This window comes from Camelus ferus, chromosome 12 (assembly GCF_009834535.1).
Source record: "Camelus ferus isolate YT-003-E chromosome 12, BCGSAC_Cfer_1.0, whole genome shotgun sequence".
NCBI classification, from domain to species: Eukaryota; Metazoa; Chordata; class Mammalia; order Artiodactyla; family Camelidae; genus Camelus; species Camelus ferus.
The window spans coordinates 26,400,799-26,425,871 of record NC_045707.1 but is presented as its reverse complement, the minus strand read 5'-3'; the positions used below and the strand labels follow the sequence as shown (position 1 = coordinate 26,425,871).

Here is a 25,073-nt window from a genome sequence, read left to right as displayed (position 1 = left end):
AAAGAACAGCCACTCTTGTAAATGGCTTCTTGAGTTAAAAGAGAAAATGTCATGTCTTTATAAAGCATTAACCAAGTGACAGGAGTTGTCACAATCCTTTGCTGGGCACTAGATGCTCTTGGTTTTGGGGGGGTTTTTTCCCCCCCTTCAACTTGCTTTGAATGTGGTTGCAAACATTGATTCCCAGAGAAGTGGTCTGAGGTTACGGCCGAGGCACACATGGGACATAGTCTGACAGGGGAGTTACAGTTGATGACAGGACGCTTGTGCTGCAGACCCTAAGCAGCTGAAAAGAACTCAGGCCAGTTCTTAGGCTGGGAATGGAGACCTCCTGCGAGAGATGAGGAGCTCTGCGGGAGTGATGGACTGTAATTTTGAGGGAGTCTGCAGAAGAATTACCTGGAACCCAGTAGAGACCTGAACACTTGTTGCCTTAGTTGCGCCCTCACTTCTACTTCATGTATCGCCTTCAGCTCTGAATAGCAATATCTTGACACTCCCTTTTCTGTTTATTCTCAGATGATAAGCACCTTCTGTGAGACTGGCTCTTCGTTCAAAGGCGTAACATCTCAGGGCCTGGGGACCCAGGTGCCCGGCAACTCGGGTGACTGAGAAAAGGGGGCAGTTCACAGCTGTGGATTTGGTAAATGGGAACTACCAGTTTCAATTTTTGAGTCGTAACCAGTTAATCTTCCAAGCACTGAAAATAGATACGCTATTGAAATAAGATTAATTAAGAAGAACAGGAGGGTAGGTGGAAGGGAACCAGTGGTTATGAAGTCAAACTAAAATGGTTGTTCCTTATGTCTAAGGATCTTAAAATTGTAGCTAGGACACTGGGAAAGTCCAGTGAGTCATGAAGGATTGGTTATAGCGATGTTATTGTGTTTCTGACTCCAGAACATGAGATTGGGAGCAGTTTCTTAAATATCAAAAAATGTCATTTAGGACTACCGTTTTGCCCACGTGGAAATCCTACTGCACATTCTTCCTCAGGAGGTGGTAGAAACTGAAAATGCTACTACTAGGTTCAAAGCACTGCTGGGTTCAAGAACGTTCACAGTGAATGGATTGCTGTGGAATCCATAGCAGGATATTAAAGCAAAGCAAGGCACTTCGGGGAGGTCGCCTCCGGGAGGGTAGTCATTCTCTCGCAAACGCCCTCTTGTACCACGGGACTTGTCTTATCACATCCATCACTTCCTCATTCCTGACTTTATTGGGAGTCTCTTAGAGCTGAATCTCACTCGAATTTCTTTCGCCAGTGTTACCGCTACCAGATGAGAACAGTGCAAAAAAATAACTTCTTCTAGAAAAGGAAAAGTATGGAAACAACCCCTGCAGACATTGCCACGGGTTTTTTTTTCCTTTTCTTTTTTTTCTTTTTTTGACTCTTCTTTACTCATGCCTCCTCTTTTCGGCAGATCACCTTTTAAAAAGGCCAGCTAGGGCTTTTAAATTGGTGGAATGCCTGTGGGAAAACAGGAAACACAGAAAGTTCGAAGTCATGCTGATGCGAATCCCAAACCCAACTCTTAACTGAGGGTGTAAGGAGAGGTTCGCTCCGTGTCCCTCGTCTCTGAGAAAGCTCTTGAATAAGCATCTTCCCGCCATGGGAAACTTACCATCTGCTCTGGTTCCTTAGCTCCTTTTAAGGAAGTTTTATTTGAAAGGTCATTTCAAAGTTCTATGTTCACATTTCGTCTAGCCCAGTTCATAAATTTTAAGACCATAATATTTAAAAACACGTGAGAACTCCATTTGCTAAAATGACTGCCTCCTTGGCACGGGCTAGAGGGAAATATTTAATAATAATTATGTTCGAGGCATTATGCCTTCGCCCTCACCCTGCATTTGAACTGTGGTGTTCTAATAATAGAACCGTAGAGTTTCCTTTAATGCAGGCAAAGGGAAACAAAGGCAAAACACACAGACCAAATCAGGAAGCCGCTGGCATGTGAACATTCCCTCGTGTGTATAACAGTAAAAAAAAAAAAAAAAAAAAAAAAAAAAAAACAATATTTAAGGCACAATCCAATATTATTTATAAACGAGCTCCATCTCTCTCTGATGGGAAATGACTGAAAATAACCAGTTCCGCTATTTGGGAACTAGTGATAGCCATTTACGAATATAAAATAGCAGGATGATTTTTGAAAAATTTGTACATCAGTTTTTAACTTGCAACAGAAATCATTAATAAACTGAATAAGCAGTGAGTTCTATATTCTGAAGAAATGTGTGAGTCAAAATGTATACTGATATTTGGCAGTTACACAGGGGGCATGGAAACTCTGATGGGAAGTGTGTCCAGAGGGCAGTGACCTTCTAAAGCCGGTATCAGTTAAATGTCTACATGTCAGCAAACATGTCGGCATTGTTGAGGCCAGGACTGGCAGACAGTGCCCTGGAGTACTTCCCCTTTTCCTTTTAGGAAGTAACGCTGTGGGTTGCTTCTGTATTACTGTTCACCCACTTGCTCGTTTGCCTGCGTGGTCTGCATCTTATCAGTAGAATCCAAGAGAGTCTACTGAAAAGGGATTAAATAATAAGATCGTTCAGTGAGGTCAACGGTGGTCATTGGCATTTCAGAAAAGCAGTAATTCAATTGGGCGGTACCCATAAAAATGTTAGCGCTCTCTAATGAAAAGGTGCAAATGAAAAATATGTGTATCTTGACTACCAGGGGAAAAGTGAAAAAGAGTGGAATCTAGTGATGGAAAGGCACTTTCATGCTCTGCTGGTGGAAGTGTTGATTTTTATAAATATTTTGGATGACAATTTAGCAACCTGTATATCAAGAAACCTCTAAAAAGGCCATGTCCTTTGAAATCTGCTTCTCTTTAGCCTACAGAAATAGTAATTGCACATGTGCACAGATACATACGTACAAAGATGCTCACTGCCTCAGTGTTTATAAAAGCAACAAATTGGAAACAACTTATGTGTTCATCAGTGGAGGAACTGTTTAAATTACATTGCAGCTTTTAAACATGATGATACAGAGCTTTTATATCAAGCTAGAAAAATGTCTGTGATGGGTGTTTATAAAACAGTACGTATAGTGTGGTATCATTTTAGTGAATGTGTGTGTGTCTGAGAGGGAGAGAGACATACAAAATATTAAGAGGTTCATCTCATCTCTGGGAGGTGGGATTACATATATGACTTCTGTTTATTCCTTTATACTGTTCTGTGTCTTCAGAATTTTTTGTATTGAGTTTATATTATTTTTTATCATCAAAAAAAGAGAAACAATTTTTTTCCCCTAAGATAAAAGTAAACCAAGCTCCTGCTAAATACTAAGGCTCAGCACAGAACTCTGGGTGGAACCAGAGCTTGGCCACTGGCCTCCAGAAGTTAATAGTGTGGTTAACAGAGTGAGGAGGGAGACTCTGTGATTGGCACACGTGTCGTTCTGGGTCACTCCTGAGTTCGTCTTGATTGTCATAAAGTCACCAACAAGGAATGTTCTCGGGACACCCTGACACACTGGACTCTGTAACTGACTTGGAGCCTCCACTTCTAGATACACCCCCTCCTTGAATGAACTCCTTTTCCACGGCATCTCTTTCCTATCAACACATTCTTGAATGTCTGGTCAAAAACATGTTTGCTCATCCCCCCCAGCGTGCCATTGACTGAGCTGACTTCCTGGACGTTCCCTCCTGGGTCCCTGCACTTCTCCTTACCCTGTTTCTCACATGGTACTTCCTTTTCTCCCATCCCTGCTTCTCTTGATACCAGCCTTCCCACCTTCAGCATCCAGCCTCCCATACCTGCAGGTCTTGGCACTTTTCTTTGTACTTTGAGTTTTCTTACTCACTCTGTATCTCAGGCTTCCAGGCTTCCAGGCTGAGGAGATGGTCTAAATCAAAGGAAGAAAAATTGACCTCATTTTGTCTCTGCAGTAATGCTGCATAACTGTGTAAAGGAAAAAAAGTTCCACTATTATCTGTGCCTTGAATCTGCCTGGACTCTGCTAGAGTCAGGGAAAACACTTCAGAAGATAATCTCATTTATAACTGCATGGCATATAGATAAAATTTCATTTATTGTCTATATTTTGTGAGATCTAAATATTTACCTAAAGGCTTTTGCTTCTAAGCTTTTGTTTCCCTAGAACTTGCTGTGTGTGGGGGTTCAGGGTTTACTGAAAAATGGAAAATCCTATATTTTCACTTTAGTTTTCTCCTATGATTAAAGTTCGGGTTTTTTTTTCTTTCTGTTGTGCTCTTCTTGGAATTAACCACTCTGTTTTTCTAGTCTTAGAGACTGTAGAGAGCCAGCTTTTTTTTTTTTCCCGCATTCACATATCAATTGCTCTTTAAATTAATTATGTGAGTGTTTTGACATTGTTTATTTTTCATAGTGTAATCTCTCAACTTTCATTGCTAGACAATAAACCATTCTCATGTCCTTCTTCATGTGAAGGTTGAGACCATTAACTCAAATACGCCTGAAAATTCTCTCCAGTCTCACAGTAAATGACAACCATATCAGGGCAGGACTAGACTGGATTTTCTAGAGATCCAATCAGATGGTATCACTTGCTATACAAGGCCAAGTTTCCAACACCCTTAACATAAACAAGCGTTGGAGCAAAGATCCCAATCTGATTGCTTTGTATCCAGATCTTGTGCGAATAATTCAAATTGAGCATTTTAGGCCCTAGGAGTAGATGTCTCTGTTGTGAGATGGGACTTCCAGTCTTGGTTTTGCAGGGTTTATTTGAGGACACGTTTTGTAGACACTTGAGAAGCGTGAGGTTGGACAGAGGTTGAGCAGCAGGCTATTTCCTGGACTCACCAAGTGCTGGTGCTGGGAGGGTGCTTAGTAAGGGTGCTGCTCACCTGCAGCAGACCTAATGCCACCGAGAAGTTACAGTCAGGCAGCCCTTTCCCCACGTCCTCTCCCTGCTCAGCCATTCTTTCTCTACCCAGAAGACAGACCTCACCATCATGTAATCATCATGTGACCCTTCATATATCTGAAGCATCCTATTCAAGAAGTTTAATGCCTTACTGCATTCTGAGATTTCTTTTGAGAAGTTTTCTTCCTGAGTAATTTCAGTCATCCCTTGGTATTCACAGGGGATTGGTTCTAGGACCCCTTGCGGATACCAAAATCTTCGGATGCTCAAGTCCCTTCTATTTAAAACGGCGTAGTATTTGCATATAACGAATGCCCATCTTCCCATGTCCTTTGTTCATCTTTAGATTAATATAATACCTGCTACAGTGTCAGGGCTATGTAAATAGTTGTGAATACAATGTAAATGTTATGTGAATAGTTGCTGGCACCTGGCAAGTTCAAGCTTTGCTTTTTGGAACTTTCTGGAATTTTTTAAAAAATAGTTTTAATCCAAGTTTGGTTGAATCCACAGATTCAAGCAGAGTAATTTTGCTGCTTGCATTTTTAACCTAATTTGGTTAAGGAGGATCCTCCCCTCTTTGGGCTCTTTTGTTGAAGGAGATGCCCTACAAATAAGAGGAGGAGAGAAGCCAGCTGAGAGGAGGAGGGAGACCCGGAACACATCACTGGAGTGAGTCACACCTGACCTTTCTTCTTCCCTCGCTCCAACACTACTCTGCCAAGCTCTTATTTCTCAGACCAAGCATGTCTTCTCTTCTTCCCAAGTATAAAATATCAGAGCCAAAAGTTAAAGAGAGAGGTAGTTAGGTCAGTCTTCCACAATGGTCATAGCGTTGTTTTTGTTTATTTTGAGATAACGACAAATGAACACAGTCTTTTTAACCACTTCAGTCTTGAAGGTACAGCATGAGGTCAGGTTGCTGCAGATGAGTAAGTGAACGCTACATGGTGGAATCTAGTATCCTTGGGATTCTAGAGGATGGTGGCCATGAGCAGATAAAATACAGACTCCAAACTGTCATCAGAAATTTACTGGATCGCAGATACTAACCACTATATGTAAAATAGGTAAACAACAGCTTTCTTCTGTATAGCACAGGGAACTATATTCAATTTCTTGTAATGAGCTGTAATGAAAAAGAAATTGAAAATATGTATTATGTACGGGTGTAAAAAAATTGTTTAATTAAAAAAAATTAATGCATCTCAGAAGTGTGAAAAAAAAGAAAGTTATGGTGGTAAAATAAGGTGATTCGTGTACTAATTGATGCTGAATGCAGAGAATTAATCACATTTAATGATTAAGTGGTCCCACCAAATGACTGCAAAGTGCAATCTCTCCATGAATTTTTAATGAAAAAAATGGAAAAATTTTAGACTATTACTTGTCAGTTAAAAAGTATTCTGATCCTTAAACAACAAAATTCACACAAGCATCCTGACCCAGCTGTGTGAGAAACACAAACTGAAGTCTTTGTTTAGAGCAAATTAAAACAGTTCTATCCAAATTCATATGATAATAAAGATGGTTTTAAACTGTATTAGGTCTGTGTTCTGCCATTACGTGTTTGTTTTTAAGCCACAGGGCATTTAAGATCTAAAGACACATTTATCTGTTCTCCTTGCTAGGACTTCGTTGTTTATTTTTTGCGAAGAGTGAGGGGGTTATCTTTTGTGGATGTAGGGACAAATATCAGCCACCAGTGTATCTTTTGTGTGTATTAATGCATTTTCTGGCATTTGTTTGAAGTTCTAAAATCACACTTTGTCTATAGAGTGGTGAGGTCCAGAGAGAAGTCATGAAAACTGGAGAAAATTTAGAAAATATGACATAGAAAGGATGAGATTTTCATAAACAGTGTTTTGGCTTAGATTTTTTTTCTCTTGTTAAATGAACTTCAGTCCTTCAGATAGGTACCTCTGGTTACTGTGTTCATTTCCAAACTTGATACTTTTTTTTTTTTTTTTTTTTTTTTGCTGTATGAAGTGGGAATCATTCTGGGCTAATTGTGTTACAGTCATACTGCTGGTACTTTCCCATCTGTCTGTAGAATGATGCTAACCTGTTCAACTCAAGGACTTCCTTTCACCAAGGACAGACTGTGCTTGCAAAGACGGTGACCTTGCCCTCTTGGTCAAGTAAACAGTAATAGATGCATTTGTCTTTCTGTATAAACATTGATGTACCTATTAAGGGTAGAAAGTAAACACTTACAAATTGGCATTTTTCAAGAAACTGTACTAAAATTTGTTTTTCTATTCTACACAGGAAGAATTTAATGGAAAACCTGACTCCCTGTTTTTCAATGATGGCCAGCGAAGAATAGACTTTGTTCTAGTCTATGAAGATGAAAGTAAAAAAGAGACTAATAAAAAGGGTTACAATGAAAAACAAAGGGTGAGTTTTTTAAATCCTATTTTCCTTTCTTTTTATTCCTTATAATATTGTGAAATGAAAAACATAAAGTACTGTTTTTATGTAAGTGATAAAATGAAACTGGGGTTTGAAATACCATAGAACAAACACACCTTCTTACTTTCTCTGTTCATCGTTCCCTCAAGGTCTGGTAACAAAATTTTTTTTTTTTAAACTTAAGTTTGAAACAAACTTTCTTACGCTCTTAAGCTGAAGGTAGACTCTCTTCCCAGGAATTGCACTTTCTATCTGTGGAAGAGATTTACATTAAACGCACACTCAGCTATTTGCAACCAGGTATGAAAAGGAACTAATGATTAATGCTGACAGCCAGTGTAAAAACAACTAGCATTCAGGGTGTGCATGTGGCATGCATTTTCGTATTTAATTCTCAGAACAACCTATCAGGGGCCTGTCATTATACCATTCTGGATGACAGAGTCAGCCTTAGAGAGGTTAAATGAAATGACTGCCCAAGGTCATGGACTCTAGTCTAAGAGCTGGTGTTGCTATGGTTCAAACTCTTGTCTTGAATCTCAACCTGGGCCCTCGAGCTCTCCTACTTTCTGTCACCTCCCTTCCTCCCTTTCACTCATGGCCAGTCAAGCTGCTCCTCCTCCCCTTCCCTTTGCTAACAGGGCCATCTTTATCTCAAGACACTGAGCCATTTAGTAGGCTAGGGTTATAACAACTACCTGGAACTTCTTTACCAGAACATAAATGGCATTAAACTAAAACAGGTCAAAAAAAGAAAGCATACCTGCCAGTGTCACTTTTACCCACTTTGAAAATCACTCCTCATTCTTTGTTTTTGTTTTTTCTCACACCCGTGCTATATGGGAGTTACACACACACCCTTAATTGTCTTTCTTTGAACTTTCTCTCCGAAATCTATCATTCTTAAATCTGTCGATTTCTGCCTATTCTTTCAGACCAAGTGATGAAAGCTGCTTAAAATGAAACAATCAGTCCTATTTTATTTGGGTTTTTTTGTTTATTTTGGGAAGGGTAAGTTCCAAGGCTTGTATTTGCATGGTGTCACAGAATGAGCCCAGGCTCTGGAGCCTGACATTCAAACTCTAATCCTGCCAATGTATTATTTGGAGTAATTCTAGTTGAGGTAACAAACTAGCCCTGAATTACAGTGGCTTAACAGCATAAAGGTTTATGTATTGCTCATGTCAGTCAGATGTGGCATCCCTGCTTGGCACAGCGGTTCGTGGGGATGGGTGGGGCTCTGTTCCCTGCAGTCATTCAGGAACCCAGGCTGACACAGAGGCTTTGCCGTATTCAGCAGGTAGTTTCCGAGGTCACCCTGGGTATCAACATAAGTGTTAGATAGGATGAGAGCAAGTGAAGAAAGTTCTCATGCTTCTTCCCCTCTTCGGACTGGAAGCGACTCTATCAGTCGTGTTCACATTCTGCTGGTCAGAGCTCAGGCAGGTGGAAAGTAGTCTTTGGCTGGGTAGCCATTGCTCAGTAGCAACTCCACATTATGAAAAGGGAACACAAGCTTTTGGCGGACAGCTGGCTTGACTTTGGCCATAGCTGCTAACTGATGGTGTGACTGGGGTGGGTTTCCTTATCAGTATCACATTTTATTATTACTTTGGGGATGCCTGTTATTTTTACATTTTGACATCTCTGAAATCAGGGTACATCTTACAAATAGTGTATCATAATTTGATTGGCTGAATTTTTTCTTATTGGTGCATAAAATATTGGCTCACGAAAGAACTGATGGCATCTTAGATTCAGGAAAATGGGAATCCCAATGCCTCGCCCCTAGGATTATGGTTAGAATTCAATAAAATATTATACAGAGAGATGTTATATAAATTTTCAGCATATATTAGATAATAGATATTCTTCACTTTTATCTGGAGTTTTCTTAAAACAATGCACTGGTATGAAATGGCGTGACTCTCCTCTGTTATTATACAATTTCATCATTAGAATGAAACAGCTTAGAGTATTTTATCATTTTCCTGTGGACACTAAGACGTCTTTTGTGCAGTCAGAGTCACCATCATCAAATATTCATTAAGCATCACATGCCGATAGAACTGGACCCAGCGCTACATAAAGTAGGGTAAACAAATGTAACCCATTACAGTATAAAGGAAGCAGTTCTGGTTTTAGATGAAAGGTGCTCTGCTATGGTGAAGGGGCCCCAGAGCTGCTTACGTGATTAATAAGATCTGCAGTTGCTCTACACAGAAATGTAGGTCCCTGGGTAACTCTTCTAAACCAGGAGGGGGGAAAAATGAACAATTTTGGCAATTCCTGAACTTATTGATTGGTATACCGTGATGTTGGTTTTCATAAGCTGTGCTTTGAAGTGTTTTGAGTCTCTATTTGTACATATTATTCAATATAGATTCCACTAGAATTCAAAGTTGAGCTTTGGAATCACATTTTTATTAACTGGAAAAACATTTGTGAGTTCTGTCATACTCCCTGGAAGGCCTTATTCAGGATTTAGGACAACACCAAGGAAAGGCTATTTCAAAATCCTCTTTTCTTTGAGAGGGAGAAAAAATGATGTCTAAATCATATTGACTTTCTAAAACAACACTAAGGTTGACTTTGCCAGAGGCTGATCTAAAAGTATTGTTGCATTCTTTTTAAGAGATGGGGAAAGATAGAAGTGATAGGGCCTTAAACATCAAAAACATAAGGAAGAAAAGGCTGCCTCTTTACATGAGCCAAAGAGAAAGTATTTTTCTGGCCAAGCCTCCAACTATCATGCAACTTTGTCCCCTCATATTAGTGAAAATACTTCAAACCTCACGCCTCTCTTTAAAAAGCATAAACTGTTTACATTTAGATTACGCCTCGGGGGATGGTGATCGGTTGTTCCAGTAATAAAGCACGCATTTTGCCAGGACTGCTGTTCTTGGCACAGAATCGGTTCGAATGTTTTTGTTTGTTTTTTTACTGCGAGTAACAGGAAAAGCAAACTCAAAATGGCTTAAATGCTAATAGGAAATAATAATTCTCTCGTTTAAGAAATAGCCCAGAGACAGGAGCATTTCTGAGTTAGAGGATTTATTGGCTTAGTGAGGTCCTCAGGGATCGAGGCTCGCTCCATCCCATGCCCCACCGTCCTCAAAATGTTGGCTGTTCTTAAACTGGCTCCACTTTGTTGCAAGATATTTGCCGCATCTCCAGGCATCCAGAGGCAGAGCGAATGCTCCTTCTTATGGTTTTTTTGAAAGGAGGAAGAAAGCTCCCCTAGAAGGGCCCTACGCAGACTTCCTTTCACATTTCGTTGTCTATCACTGTTCCATTCCCAAACCAAATGTGGGCAAGATGAATGGAGTTACCATCATGAGCACAGACTAATCAACGCTCGTGTTTCTTCTCTTGAATCACCTGGTCACCCAATATCTGAAGACCCATCAGGCTTTTCTTAGTGATGAGGAAGGGGAGAAGGGCTGTTCAGTAGGTAGCCAGCAATGTCTGGCACAGCACGTGATTGAATATATCTACATATGTTTGATCTATATTGGGAAGAACAAAAGTGTTTTTATTAAAACATATTCCCAAATACTTCTGCAACTCCTCCTGCTCCATTTTGTTAGTAATGCTTCTTTCTTCCATTTCCTTTTTCTAGAACTGCCAACAAGTGGCAGAGCTGATTTAGTCTGAATTTCTTTTTGCCTGACACTTAGCCTCCCTTGAAACAGTTGTGCTTATGACCAAGTATTGGTATAATTCAGATGATGGTGAAAGAGGGTATAAAGGTCTAGGTAGCGCAAGAAAGGTCTAGATAGCACAAAACAGTGTAAGCAATCTCAAATGTGTGTAATTTATTTACTTTTTTATCAGCAGAATCCATTTTTAAAAGCTGATAGAAAATTGATTTCCTTGAAGTGGATGAAAAGTTTGTACATGGAAGTATAAATTTGTATGGTATATCTGACCTTAAGAATTCTTAGTTTATGGCCGAAGAATCTGGCCAGTGGGGACTATAGAATAAGAGAATTTCCCAAAAAATGAGTGATCGCGTTAAATTATATCCAAACTTTCAATTAATGTGAGACAACTGACTAATTGGTTACAGATCCTGTGAGCTTTTTAAACTGCTACCCGTTATTTTAGATGAGTTTTCCTGAGGCTGGAACTGTTTACCTAAAAGCTGGATGAGATCTCTTTGGAAATGTTTAAAATTTCATCAGACAGTTCTAATATGATGAACACAGTATGTCGCTCCATTTATTGACATTTTACATTCTTTAGTAAGGTTATAGTACTCCCTATGAGGATCTTATACATTTTTATCAACTGTTTAAGTTTTTGTTACTGTTGTCAGATAACATTTTAAAGTGCAGTTTGTGATTTATTATTGTGTACATTGTTAAAAGAGAAGTCTGTTCACTTTCCTAAGTTCTATCTAGGAAACTTGGTAAACTTTTTAGTTCTAATAGCTTCTGCTGCTTGTTTAAAGTTTTCTCGAAAGAAGACCATATTGTCTACAAATGACAGTTTTGTTGTACCTTTCTTTATACTTCATTCTTTTTCTTGTCCAAGTGCAATGGCTGGGACCTCTTGAATAAAACCAGTAACATACAGTAGTCACGACTGTATTTCATCACTGTTCCTGATTTCACTGGGAATGTTTCTGAAATTTCACCATGAAATATCATACGATCTATAAATTTTTGGTAGCTTTCTTTTAAAAGTTAAAGAAGTTCCCTTCTAGTCCTAGATTGCTAGATGAGTTTTTATAATGGGGTTTTAAAATTTATCACATGCTTTTTTTTTTTTTTTTTTTTTTTTTTTTTGGGTATCAAGGTGGTCACATGGCTTGATTTCTCATTAAGTCCCATATGCATTAAGTTTGTGATTATTTGTGGTTAATAACATGATAATTAATGGTGTAGATAACTCAGACAACATTATTGTCTTCAGCATGCAGTGTATCATTTTTATAGTCTTTACTTATTTGTGCTAATACTGTGTTAACATAGGTTATTTATTCATTCATAATTCATTGAAAAGTATTTGAGGTCACTTACAGAAACATACCAAGAATAAAAGTAATTAGATGAGGAAATCAGAGTGACAGAAATGTAAAAGCCAGAAAAATAAAATGAAGCCTTGTGTCAAAGTAATAAACAAAGTGATTTATTATCAACCATAAGATCCCTTTCAGAAGGTAAGAGTTCAGCTGCAGATTTGCCTCTGAGTTTCCTAGTAGCCTAAGAAATAAGGGGATATTACCAGTAACATAGTCTAAAGCTTCAACACGATAAAAACAAAACTGATTGTTCAAAAGAAATATGATGTTTTTATGTCTAAAAATTCCCCCAGAAGGAAATTTATCCCGTGGAGCCTCATAAAGGGAAGGCATGACTCAGTCAACTTAACATTGGCATATGTTCTCCAAATAGAAGAAATAAAGGGATGGCAGAAGGGGATTATAAAGAATCAGAATAGCATTTTAAAATTCCTGGAAATGACACATTTGCCACAAATAGTCCATGAAAAATATTAGGCTATATGATGGCAACCAGTGTTGGGCGGTTTCACTTGCTCAGGTAACTTTTAGTAGGTGTTAAATCTTCTGTTTTCGGAAATGAAATCAGGTTTAGCTGCACCTTCTTAATGTTTTAGACGAAAGCAGAGAGGAGCTCTCTATATTTTTATCTCTTTCCTTGACACCCTACTTGCTTATACTAAGATTGTAGGTTAAAAGGAATAAATTAAATTAGAATCAGCAGTTTCAAATTACAGCTACGAAACGTGTTGCTGGTATAAGCATATTCGGTTTTATTTTTGAGTACCCAGCACAAGAGCAGTGAATCCAAATCTTGCTTCCTGTTTCCAAAATGGGAAGTGTCCTTGGGCCCAATCCTTAAAAACAGGCAAACAAACAAAGAAGACTAGTGAAAACCTGAACAGTAAAATCTGATTATTTCATTTCATCTCACAAAGATGTGGAGAAGAGAAAACCCTTTTCCTGATCGGTCCTTGTGAGTTGGTTCTGAATGATGAAGCTGTTATTTGCCCTGGTCCCAACAGTGACCTATGTCTCACTTTTTTAAAGGCTCATCTGTAAAAGGGTGAAGGATTGGGAACAATCAACAATACTGAATTCTCATAAAAAACAAGCTTGAAGGGGATAAATAATCACAAAGAATAGCTGCTTATGTGCACACAAATGATGTGTCCTAAAAACCAGTATTTCTCAAACTCTTCTGATGGTAAGAGTCCTCTGCTTTGCTTATTAAAACTAGATAATTCAGGCTCCATCCTGGCCCTGCTGAGCCAGAATCTCCAGGAGAGGGGCCCCCGAACCTGCATTTTAAGCAAGCGCTCCATGTTGTTCATATAAGCGGGTAGGTTAGTTTGGAGAACACTACCCTGAGATGTTTACAATAGTTATCTCAGCAGAGGATAATAGGTGACTTTTTTTTTCCTTCTCAGAAAATTTCCAAGTTACCATTTGCTTATTTATTTTTGTAATTACACCAAAAATGTTAATTTAAAAAGAAAAGTTGGAAAAGAACTTCAGCTAAATATTCACTTCCATTCTTTGCCTACTATGTAGATGCTTGTCTGTTTTCTGTCCCCGTGTGAACGTACATTATCTGAGTTAAATTCCTCATCAGATTGGTCCACTAGCATTAAATGTTTTATCACCCACATGTGAATTTAAATTAAGTCCCCATTAAATAATTTATTCCTGCTTACCAAACCTTGTTGAGCACGTGATATATAACTAATAAGAAACATTTAGAGTAATTAGACAGTAATTTTTTTGCTCAAATTAAGTACCTTTGGCTTAGTTCTTATCCATCTTATCCATATCCGTAGGCGTAACAAAGACTGGCAAAGTTGAAAAAGACGATGATGTGACCATCAGTATTTTGCCTAACAAAGCTGGAAGAATATTTGAAGTTAATCGATGCCTGTATATCATTAATCCCAACTGATTTGTGCTGATTTATTATCATCACAGTGTATTCAGTAAAACTGTTTCTTGGACACTGCAACCCCTGCTTTTTATGCATAAAAGCTGAGCGACGTAAAGAAAATCGTAGAAATTGGTGTTTAAAATCAGTGTTATTACTGTGTAATTCACAAGCGAGTCCTTTCCAACAATGACTTTATTAAGCCAAATGAGATGTGTAATCTCAGGTGCTTAGGGGACAGAAAGCTTCCTTAATTATGCCAGTCTGTCCTTTGTGATTTTGATTGCTTTATTCTTTTTTCTTTTTCCTCTGACAGCTTTATTAATCTCTCAAAAGAAGTAGGAATAAAATTTCCCATTTCTGGGGTGGGATAAATGATCTTGTCCTTCTTTGCTTTGAACCCCCAGTACCTTTCTCCACCAACAGTAATAGATCACATGCATCTTCCTGTGATGTACACAGGTCTTTAATGATTATAGTCACTTTGGCTTTCCTAGAAAAAGGTAAAAAAAAAAAAAAAATCCAGGTTGCAGTGCCAGTGAATTTGATCCCCTAGAGATAGAGGCATTTACAGCATAGTCTAACGTATGACTGAGCTTTTTTTCAGAGCCAATAAGTCTGGTACATTCATTTTGCGCTGCCAAATACAGATCGTAGACTAGAAACATAGGTTAGGTTCTTATGTGTAAGGTTTCCAACAAGGCACATAGATAATTTTTAGTTAAGAATTGGGTATCCTCAGATGTTCATTTATTAAACAAATATTTATTGAGCAGTGGCTACGTCAGGCAATATGCAATATTAATTTTCTTTCATTTTGAACATGGAAGACAGCTCTACCCTAACTTTTTTAAATGTCAAGAACACTGTTACTTATCCAAGTGTAAATGCTATGAAGAAGTAAAGCTGATGATTTCATATTAAATAGATTTAAGCAATCTTTTCTTAAGTAAGCAGTCTTTTCCTGATACGTGCCTGTATGACAAATAGGGCACATATGCTAATTTACTTTAGCTACCTGACAAACCGAGGAAACTGGTTTGATCAATTTTTAACATATTCCACTAGTTCTTTGTGAATTGCCACGCCAAAGGGAAATAAGGAGAACTGTCTTATTAAAGTAACACTGAGGTGACTGATGAACACATTTAAGCAAATAGAAATGTCCTGTCCTTGATTCAGCTATTCAAGTATTTATAGTTAGCAGTAAAATAGAGGGCGTCATAAACCAACTCCAAGCTCTCCCAGTTATCGAGAGAAATCGGGCAAAAATCTCAGGGGTTCTTTGTAAAGAAGCAAATAAGAACTAAAGTAGGGTAAATTAGTACAACCTTTCTGGAAGGCAGGATGGCAATATATATTAAAGAACTTAAAATTGCATGCACTCTTTCACAGTTCTGCTTCTAGGACTTCATCCTGAGGAGGATGCACAAAGATCGTTCTACAAGGATTTTTATAATTGTGAAAAATTAGAAATAACCTAAATATTCAACTATTTGAGATTAGTTAAATAGTCTGATTCTGTTTTGTATGCACATTCATTTGTATTATTTTTTAAAGCTCTATATATCGGTGATATCATATAGTACTTGTCTTTTTCCGTCTGACTTATTTCACCAAGCGTAATATTCTCTAGGTCCATCCACATTGCTGCAGGTGGCGATATTTTCTTTTTATGACTGAGTGATATTCCATTGCACACACACACACACACACACACACACACACACACACACACACACACACACCCCCACATCTTCTTAAGCCAGTTGTCTGTTGCTGGGCACTTGGGTTGCTTCCATGTCTTGGCTGTTGTAAATAGTGCTGTTATAAACATTGGGGTGCGTGTATGTTTTCAAATTAGAGTTTGTTTTTTTCCAGATATATACCCAAGAGTGGAATTGCTGGATAATATGTAATTCTACTTGTAGCTTTTTGAGGAATCTCCATACTGTTTTCACAGTGGCTCCACCAATTTACATTCCATTCCCACCAACCGTGTAGGAGGGGTCTCTTTTCTCCACATCCTCTCCAGCATTTGTTATTTGTAGACTGTTTTGATGATGGCTGTTCTGACAGGTGTGAGGTGATACCTCATTGTGTTCTGATTTGAATCTCTCTGACGATTAGTGATGTTGGACATCTTCTCATGTGCCTATTAGCCATCTGTGTGTCTTCTTTAGAAAAATGTCTTATGACATTGAGGTCTTATGCTCATTTTTTAATTGGATTCTTTTTTTTATATTGAGTTATATGAAGTGTTTGTATATTCTGGAAATTTAGCCCTTGTCAGTCGTGTCATTTGCAAATATTTTCAGCCATTCTCTAGGTTGTCTTTTTGTTTTGTTGATGGTTCCCTTTGCTGTGCAAAATGTTTTAAGTTTGATTAGGTCTCATTTGTTTTTGCTTTTCTTTCTTTCTCCTTGGAGACTGATCTAAGAAAATATTGCTATGATTTATGTCAGAGTGTTTCCCCTATTCCATTCAAGGAGTTTTATGGTGACATGTCTTACATTTAAGTCTTTAAACCATTTTGAGCTTCTTTGTGTATGTGGTGTAAGGGAATGTTCTAATTTCATTGTCTTGCATGTAGCTGTCCAGCTACCCAGCACCACTTGATGAAGAGACTGTCTTCTCCATTGAATATTCTTGCTTCCTTTGTCATAGATTAATTGGCCATAAATGCTTGGGTTTATTTCTGGGCTCTCTATTCTGTTCCATTGATCTGTGTCTGTTTTTGTGCCAATATCATGTGGTTTGGATTACCTTAGCTTTGAAGTATAGTCTGAAGTCTAGAGGAATTATATCTCCAGCTTTGTTATTTTTGCTCAGGATTGCTTTGGCAATTCTGGTTCTCTTGTGCTTCCAGATAAATTTCAGGATTATTTGTTCTAGTTCTGTGAAAAATGTCAGGGGTAATTTGATAGGGATTGCATTAAATCTGTAGATTGCGTTGGGTAGTATGACCATTTTAACAATATTAATTCTTTCTTTAGAGAATGAAAAGGGTGTACATCCATTAGATCAAAGAAGGTAGTCTGAGGACCAGGACAACCTAGTGGCATAAGGAGTCAAGAAGAGGGAGGGCTAAAAGACTCAGCATGAAGATCCATTTCCTGGAGTCCTGGTAAAATGGTGTCATTGGCATCCCAATGGAGGGATTAAGATGTCACCGGGCGCACATTGTGGAAGCCAAGTGTGTTGAAGTTGCCTATTTTTGTTCAGATGTTTGGCATTTAAAAAAAAAAAAAAGAAGTCATGAGCCTCTAAAGCTTACAGGGTAGAGAAGGGTTTTCTTTGTTTTGGCTGTTTTTTTTTTTTTTTTAAGGAATAAGGGAAGCTGAGCAAACTTGAAGGCAGAGAAGGAAGATAATGATGGCTAACGTGTCTACAGGGCATATTATGTGTCAGCATCATGCTGAGGGCTTTATACCCCTCATGGCATTTAATCCTAAAAAAAAAAAACCCTCAAGGTAAAGCTCTTTGTCATCCCATCTTTGAGACGAAGCCACTGATACTTGCAAAGTTTATTTGCCCAGTGTTGCAGAGCTAGCAAATGGCAGAACCAAGAGGTGAATTTTGACTCAGAATCTAACCATTATGCCAGAAGAAAAAGGAAAAGCAATACTACAAGAGCTAGAGGGGCAACTGTTAAACTGAAATCTAAGAGTGGAGAGTCCCATGAGGTGATGAGGAGTTATGCCCTCAGTTTCGAAATCCCACCATGGTCCCTCCTGGACCACGTCTAACTTGCACTGTATAGCTTATCATGGTCACAGTCAATGCAGTTGATACAACCAAGACAGGTGTAGTTTGTGTTCGGTATGTCTGAGTACAGAACTATCCTCTTGTGGGGCTGGTTCATTCCAGGTTCTCTGAACCATCCCCCTTTTGTCATCTTGTGATTCAGACTCCAAGGAGTCTGGAAATCACTTCCTGCTCTGGATGCCCTGGAGCCATTTGGTGCTAGCATACCTCAGAACTCAGCTATGTCTCCCCTTCTCCATCATGTCCTGTAACGCTCGTAAGTAAAAGTTCATGGACAATTTGGAGGTGTTGGGGCTCAGGGAAGAGGAGCCCAGTTCCTCCACTGCACTAATCTGTATTCCTCAGTCAGTTCCTGTGTAACAGGCAGCTATCAATCCACCATCCACACTCACTTACTCATTCTTTCACCAGACATTTATTGCATGTGTATTTTGTTATAGACCACTTCTTAGTGCTAAAGAGATGAAGATTAAAAGACAGACATCTCCAGGAGTGGGAATGGTAACTCCACAGTAGCCAGGGCTGTGGAAGAATTTAATAATCTTAAAGATGGGAAACATTTAAGGTGCTTGTTGGCTGAGTGAAAGCAATGAAGATAAGAGACTGGAGAAAAGAAGCTGAAGCAAGCTTGAGGAAAGATAAGAAAAAGATAGAATCTCCTGACACCCAGAAGAGAGGTGGCTTCCACCTGATTATGAGTAGGAAGAAAGACACGTGCTGGCATTCACCAGGCGTGGCTGCCGGTTGAGGAATGAGGCGAGGTCACCTGCAGAGTCTGCTGGCCTGGGAGTCAGGTGTCAAGGGTGAGGAGCACCTTCAACATTTGAAACCTCAGTGGAAGTTCCTCAGTGGAAGAGTGGCGGCCAGAAGGGGGACAGTTGTGCGTCATGGTGGGCCTGTGATGGGAAATTCTAATAAGGCCAGCTAGTATAGCCACGTGATGTCTTTCTTATCAGCACTTCATTGTTCGTATACCCATTAAGCCACCAGAGAAGCCCCTGTTCTGACGGATTCTCCTCCTCTTTAAAGTAGAAGGACATTTGTTCCTAAGAGCTAGAATCCTTGGGTCTGAGCCTTCACGTCCTACCTGCACTTATTCCTAATTGACTTCTGGAGGATACAGAAGACAGTTGGAGCCTGCTTATGACCCACTAGTGAGACAGTCTGGGTTGCCCCTTGTACAGCCTCAGGCTGAGTCACCTCCCCTGCCGGAGAGGAAGTCAGAGTGTCCGGTCTAGGAGAACACCCCACCCTCCACTGCACAGCGATTTAGGTTTTAGGCTAGCAGGTTTTCCCTAGTTTGTGGTTACTCCATTAGGATTCTTGCTGACAAGTAACAGAAGTGAGCTCTAATTTAAGCAGACAAGGAATTTATCAGAAGAATGTTGGGGAGCTCACAGGCTCTTTTGAAGGGTTGGACAAACAAGCCTGGAAGCGGGGAGGGTACAGCTCAGTGGTAGAGTGTGTGCTTAGCATGCACGACATATGGGTTCAATCCGTAGTACCTCCTAGTACAAAAATAAATAAACCTAATTACCCGCCCCAATTTTTTTTTAAATTAAAAGATTTTTTTTAAGTTAAAAAAAAAAGAATGTCAGATGTCCATTAGAGTGCTATAAATACATGAAGTCCTGTTTTGGGGAAAGTTCTAGGTCACTGGACGCTGAGTTTCTCTGTAGTTCCTCTACAGCAGATTATTTTAAATTCTTTGAATCTTCCACACTTTGAAGGATGGTCTCAGGAAATGTTTGTGGAGTGAATTCGTAAGTGTTTGTTGAGTATATTCTTTCAACACACACGTACTGGGCATATACTCTGTGTCAAGCACTCTGTCAAGCGTTGTTTGAAAGATCAAAAACGCTTTTACAGAATAGGAAAGAAACAAGCCATCAGGAACAGGGACTGGGCGGCCATGCAGGAATCAAAATATGAAGATTAGGGTCTCGAGTGAAGAAACATAGCTTGGGTATGAAGCAGGGTGTGTCTGAAACTGCTTCCCAAGTTGAGGTTGGGGATAGGGTGGGTTGGGGTGGAAAAGGCTGAAAAACATAGCCGGTGAATTGCAGAGATTGGGAATGTGGGGGGTGGAAGGAGGCAGCTAGAGCGGGCAGCCACCTGCTGGGAGCGGAGTGGGAAACCCTCACCTCCAGCCACCCCACCATGGCCCTCATCTCATTGGGCTAGAAATTTCTAAGCAGGTTTGGCTTATTCATTTATAGGGGACCCATAGCACTTGTCGCCTTTCCTCTAAGTGACTATTATATGCTCAAGTCATAACAAGCAGTCAAGTGTATTATATCTGTAAAGCTCTTAGAACAGCATGGTAAGGACTATGTCACCATTTATTAAATATTTAAAAATAAAGCAATATTCTGTTTCTGATAATTCCACAAAATATATTAGGGATTCCACTTGGACTCACATTTAGTCAGATGCCAGGTGTATTTTTTCACCTTTTCGCCTTTGACATTTTTCACACAGCACCTACTTACCATTTATTAGGTGCTTTCTGTGTTCTAGGCACCGTCTGTAGCCCAGCAGCTCTGCCCATTCACAGCTGGCCGATCCTGAGTGGTGCCAGCTGAGCAGACTGGCCTGACTGTCTGGCCCACTGGCTCCCCTAGGCTTTGATCCAGTAATTTCTCTCTATCTTGTTAACCGCTGAAGTTAAAAACTAATTTTCATCCAGCATTTTCAGTGTCTTCAGTGGGAGAATTGGTTCAGTTCACCTCCTGTGATTACTAGAGATAGAAATTCTGCTTTATATGGTTTAAATCACATAACCTCATGAGAACCTCAGAAGGAAGCCAGTGAGGTTTTTCTCCATTTTATAGGTGAAGAAAATAAGGCAGGAGAATTTAGGTTTCCTGCCAGGGGTCAAAGCTAGTAAGTTAGTGGCCCCAGATTTGAACCCAGGCAGTCTTATTTCAGACCCTGTGTGCTTAACCCCTCTGTCTACTCATTTTCTTCTTTTCGTGAAGCAGCATTAACTGCTTCATCATCAAAAGCATTCTGTCTTTTTTTAAACACCTTTATTGTGGTTTGGCTCCTGTACAGTAAACTACACACATTTCAGATGTACAATTTGATGAATTTTGAGTGATGTACACACCCATGAAACCACCACCACAGTCAAGACAGCTAACATTTCTATCACTCCCTAAGAGGTACAATTTTCAAGTTCCCAAGTTTTCCTTTCCTTCCCTCTTTACCCCCTGGTAACCATAAGTTTGTTCTCCATGTCTGTGAGTCTGTTTCTGTTTTGTAAATAAGTTCATTTATGTCCTTTTCTTTAGATTCCACATATAAGTGATGTGATATATGGCATTTTTCTTTCTCTTTCTGTCTTACTTCACTTAGAATGACAATCTCCAGGTCCATCCATTGTTGCTGCAAATGGCATTAGTTTATTTTTTGTGGCTGAGTAGTATTCCATTGTGCGCGCGCATATGTATGTATGTATATGTGTGTGTGTGTATATATGTGTGTGTGTGTGTATGTGTGTGCGTATATATATATATATATATATATATAAAAATATACCACAACTTTATCCATTCTTCTGTCAATGGACGTTTAGGTTGTTTCCATGTCTTGACTATTGTAAATAGTGCTGCTATGAACATTGGGGTGCATGTGTCTTTTTGAATTATATTTTTCTCAAGACATATGCCCAGGAGTGGGATTGCTGGGTCACACAGTAAGTCTATTTTTAGTTTTTTAAGAAATCTCCATACTGTCCTCAGTGGCTGCACCTATTTACATTCCCACCAGCAGTGTAGGAGATTCCTTTTTCTCTTAAAAGGGCAAAAAGTCTCTACCTTTATATACTTTCCTTACAGTTTAGGACACAATTTGGCAAAAGCTAGATAGAATTTGATAGCAGTAAATACAGTATCTTTTTAAATGTCTGCATAATATGGACAGATATGTTATTGATGAATTAATTCCCTATTTTTGTAGATGCAGAAGTTTTTATAGCTTCACAGACATTTCAGTCTTGCAGAGAGAAAAATTTCTTTGCATTTTGCCGAACTTGCCTAGCTGGTTTTATCGAATTTGGTCAAGGCCTGCAGAGGTGAATACACATCCAAACCTGAACTATTTGAAAGTCTGCAAGATTTTAAAAGTCTAGCGTGTCAGATCTGGACTATAACTCTGGTAAATGACATCCGTGACTAGGACTCAAAAAAACTCCATTTGAGTGTAAAACCTTTCGTAAGCCAAAAAAAGCCTTGGAATTGTGGCAAAGCCAGAGACTTCTGCACACCGCAAATGGTCACAAACCCACAGGGACAACCAAGGGCCTTCTGGAGTGCCAAGGGAATTCCATGTGAGGAATCCAACCCACTCACAGGTCCCCGCCAGCCAGAGCGCCTTCACTGCTCCTGTGTTGTTTTGTCTCTTCCTCACGTTCAAATTGGTTTGTTTTTATTTTTTATTTTTTGTATAAAAAAACAAACAACTTCTTATTCCCTTGGTAAAACTAAAAGCCTAACATACTTTCTGATTTCTTTTGACAGAGAAAAAGACGAGCCTATGAATCTAACCTCATTTGTGATGGCCTGCAGCTGGAAGCAACCAGATCAGTAAGTGTCAGTCCCTTTGCAGCCCTCGGCTGGGAGCCTACATGTTACTTGGAATGCTGGAATGGCATCTGAAACATGTCACCCCAGCCATGCCTTCGCTGTGGGCTGGGAGGGGAGTCAGTCAGAATCTGCCTTTTGGAATGTATGTTTCAGATCCACAGTTTTTTTAATAGCCAAAGAATGTAGTCATAAATATATGTATTAATGTACTTACTCAAGAACCTTTTTAAAGACTTTTTTATTATACAAATAATAGTTTACCAAAAATAATTAGAAAATGAAAGAATAGTGTAATTAAAAATCATCTATACCTTAATTATCCATAAATAATCTTATAATCCTTCTAAACATTTTTTTGCTCAAATATAGATGTTTTTCCCTTCCAAAAACAAAAATTATTTCAGTTTTTTGCTTTTTCCTTTTATTACGTATTCCATATCAATAAATATAATTCTTTTAAATCCTTTTTAATGGCTGTATAACACTATATTGAACAGATACGTAATACATTAAATAGTCCTCTTCTAGATATGAGAAATTTAAAAAATTGTCATTGCAACACCACTGCAGTGAATATTCTAGTATTTTTATTTTTAGTTACTAATTCAGGACTAAAAATTAACAAGTTTGCTTTTCTTCATCTAAAACATCGGTAATTTTATGAAAGAACTATAAGGATTTTAATTACTTTTTCAATAATTTGAACAAAGAAATTATCTTTAAGGCAAAAATGTACGATGGTTTGCAAATCTATTTTTATTACATCTTCACTTTTACCAGTGTCGTGTGTGCGTGTTTGCACATGTGTTTTAACTACCAGCAACATAAGAAAAATCTGTGCACTAAAAATGTGAAAATAGTTGGTATCCTGGTTTGTGTGTTCATTCTCCCCAATATAGGTGTTGGATGATAAGCTTGTATTTGTAAAAGTGCACGCCCCGTGGGAGGTGCTGTGTACATACGCTGAGATAATGCACATCAAATTGCCTCTGAAGCCCAATGATCTGAAAACCCGGTCCTCAGCCTTCGGTAATTTCAACTGGTTTACCAAAGTCCTCCAGGTGGATGAGAGTATCATCAAGCCAGAGCAAGAGTTTTTCACTGCCCCTTTTGAGAAGAGCCGCATGAATGACTTTTATATTCAGGATAGAGATACATTCTTCAATCCAGCCACCAGAAGCCGCATTGTAAGTCTAAACCAAGTTTAGCTGCTGGGGGTGATTTAGAACCTGCTGTTGAATTATTTAGTGGTTTAGTTTGATTTTTAAAAGCTGCCAAAAAAAAAAAAAAAGAGAGAGAGAGAAAGAAAAGAAATACACCTACAGATTCCTGTTAAGACGGTAAACAGTGACTGGTTAGTTACCCTGTATAAACCACACACTCTCTTTCGGCATCTTTTTAGGTTTACTTCATCCTTTCTCGGATCAAGTATCAAATAACGGACAATGTTAAAAAATTCGGGATTAACAAGCTTGTGAGCTCCGGGATCTACAAGGCAGCTTTCCCTCTCCATGATGTAAGTCAGATGGCAAAAATGAAATAAAGCACCTCACGTATCCTCCGGTGTTAACAGGAAAGGGCTAATCTTCTTGACTTTGTTTTTTCCTGGGTAAAATGAAGACAATATATCAGAAGGGTACAAGCTCATGTAGGACAGGAATCATGTTGTATTGTTCACTGCTGAATTCCAGGCACAGGGAAGACCCTGAGTTTAAATGAGTGAGTGAGTGAATGAATGAATGAACAAACTGTAGCTCTCCCATAGTTAATGTGTGGGGCGGTGCGGATTAGCAGTTAAGAGCACAGACTCAAGAAGGGAGGGTGTGGTTCAAATGATAAAGTGCATGCTTAGCACGCACAAGGTCCTGGGTTCAGTCCCCAGTACCTCCTCTAACATAAATGAATAAACCTAATTACCCCCCCACCCCCCACCAAAATTACCTAATTATCTCCCCACCACCACCAAAAAAAAAAAGAAAAGAAAAAAGAAAGCAGTGGCCAAGAGCATAGACTCAGGCTGGAACACCTGCTTGCCAGTTTCTCGCTGATTGACCTTGTAAAAATCATTTAGCCTCTCTGTTTATCAACTTCCTCATCAGTAAAATGGGTATAACGATAGTACCTACCTCATAGAGTTGCTGTGGGGATTAATGAATCCATGTCAATGTTAGAACAGCCCTGGCATGTAGTAAGTACGATATATCTGTCAGCTCTTTTCATAATTACTAGAAGATGTTATTATCGACCAAAAAAGTATTAGTTCTTTGTAAGAGAGATACATGTCAGACCATTTCATTTATCATTTTCTGTAATTCAGGCCGTTCCCCTCTGAAATACCATTTTCTGGCTGTGCGCTAGATATCACAGGGCATTTCAAAAAGGCATCTGTCTGGGTTCTTGTCATGATGGCAATACCGCAGAGTGTTGACGTTTTTTAGGGACTCCGTTCTGAGATGACAGCAACCCCTCAAATTCTAGAGCACTTCTCTAGCTGATAACATC

General features: G+C 39.1%; 1 protein-coding gene across 3 annotated transcripts in view; it reads left to right on the top strand.

The window, feature by feature from the left end:
• ANO6 (anoctamin 6) overlaps positions 1-25,073 on the top strand; it is a 187,059-nt gene that overhangs the window by 98,893 nt on the left and 63,093 nt on the right. For all 3 annotated transcript variants that reach the window (XM_032493262.1, XM_032493263.1, XM_032493264.1), the window contains 4 exons: positions 7,145-7,273; positions 22,506-22,571; positions 23,471-23,758; positions 23,974-24,087. In XM_032493262.1, the coding sequence (XP_032349153.1) occupies positions 7,145-7,273; positions 22,506-22,571; positions 23,471-23,758; positions 23,974-24,087 (597 nt within the window). The remainder of the gene's footprint in view (positions 1-7,144; positions 7,274-22,505; positions 22,572-23,470; positions 23,759-23,973; positions 24,088-25,073) is intronic.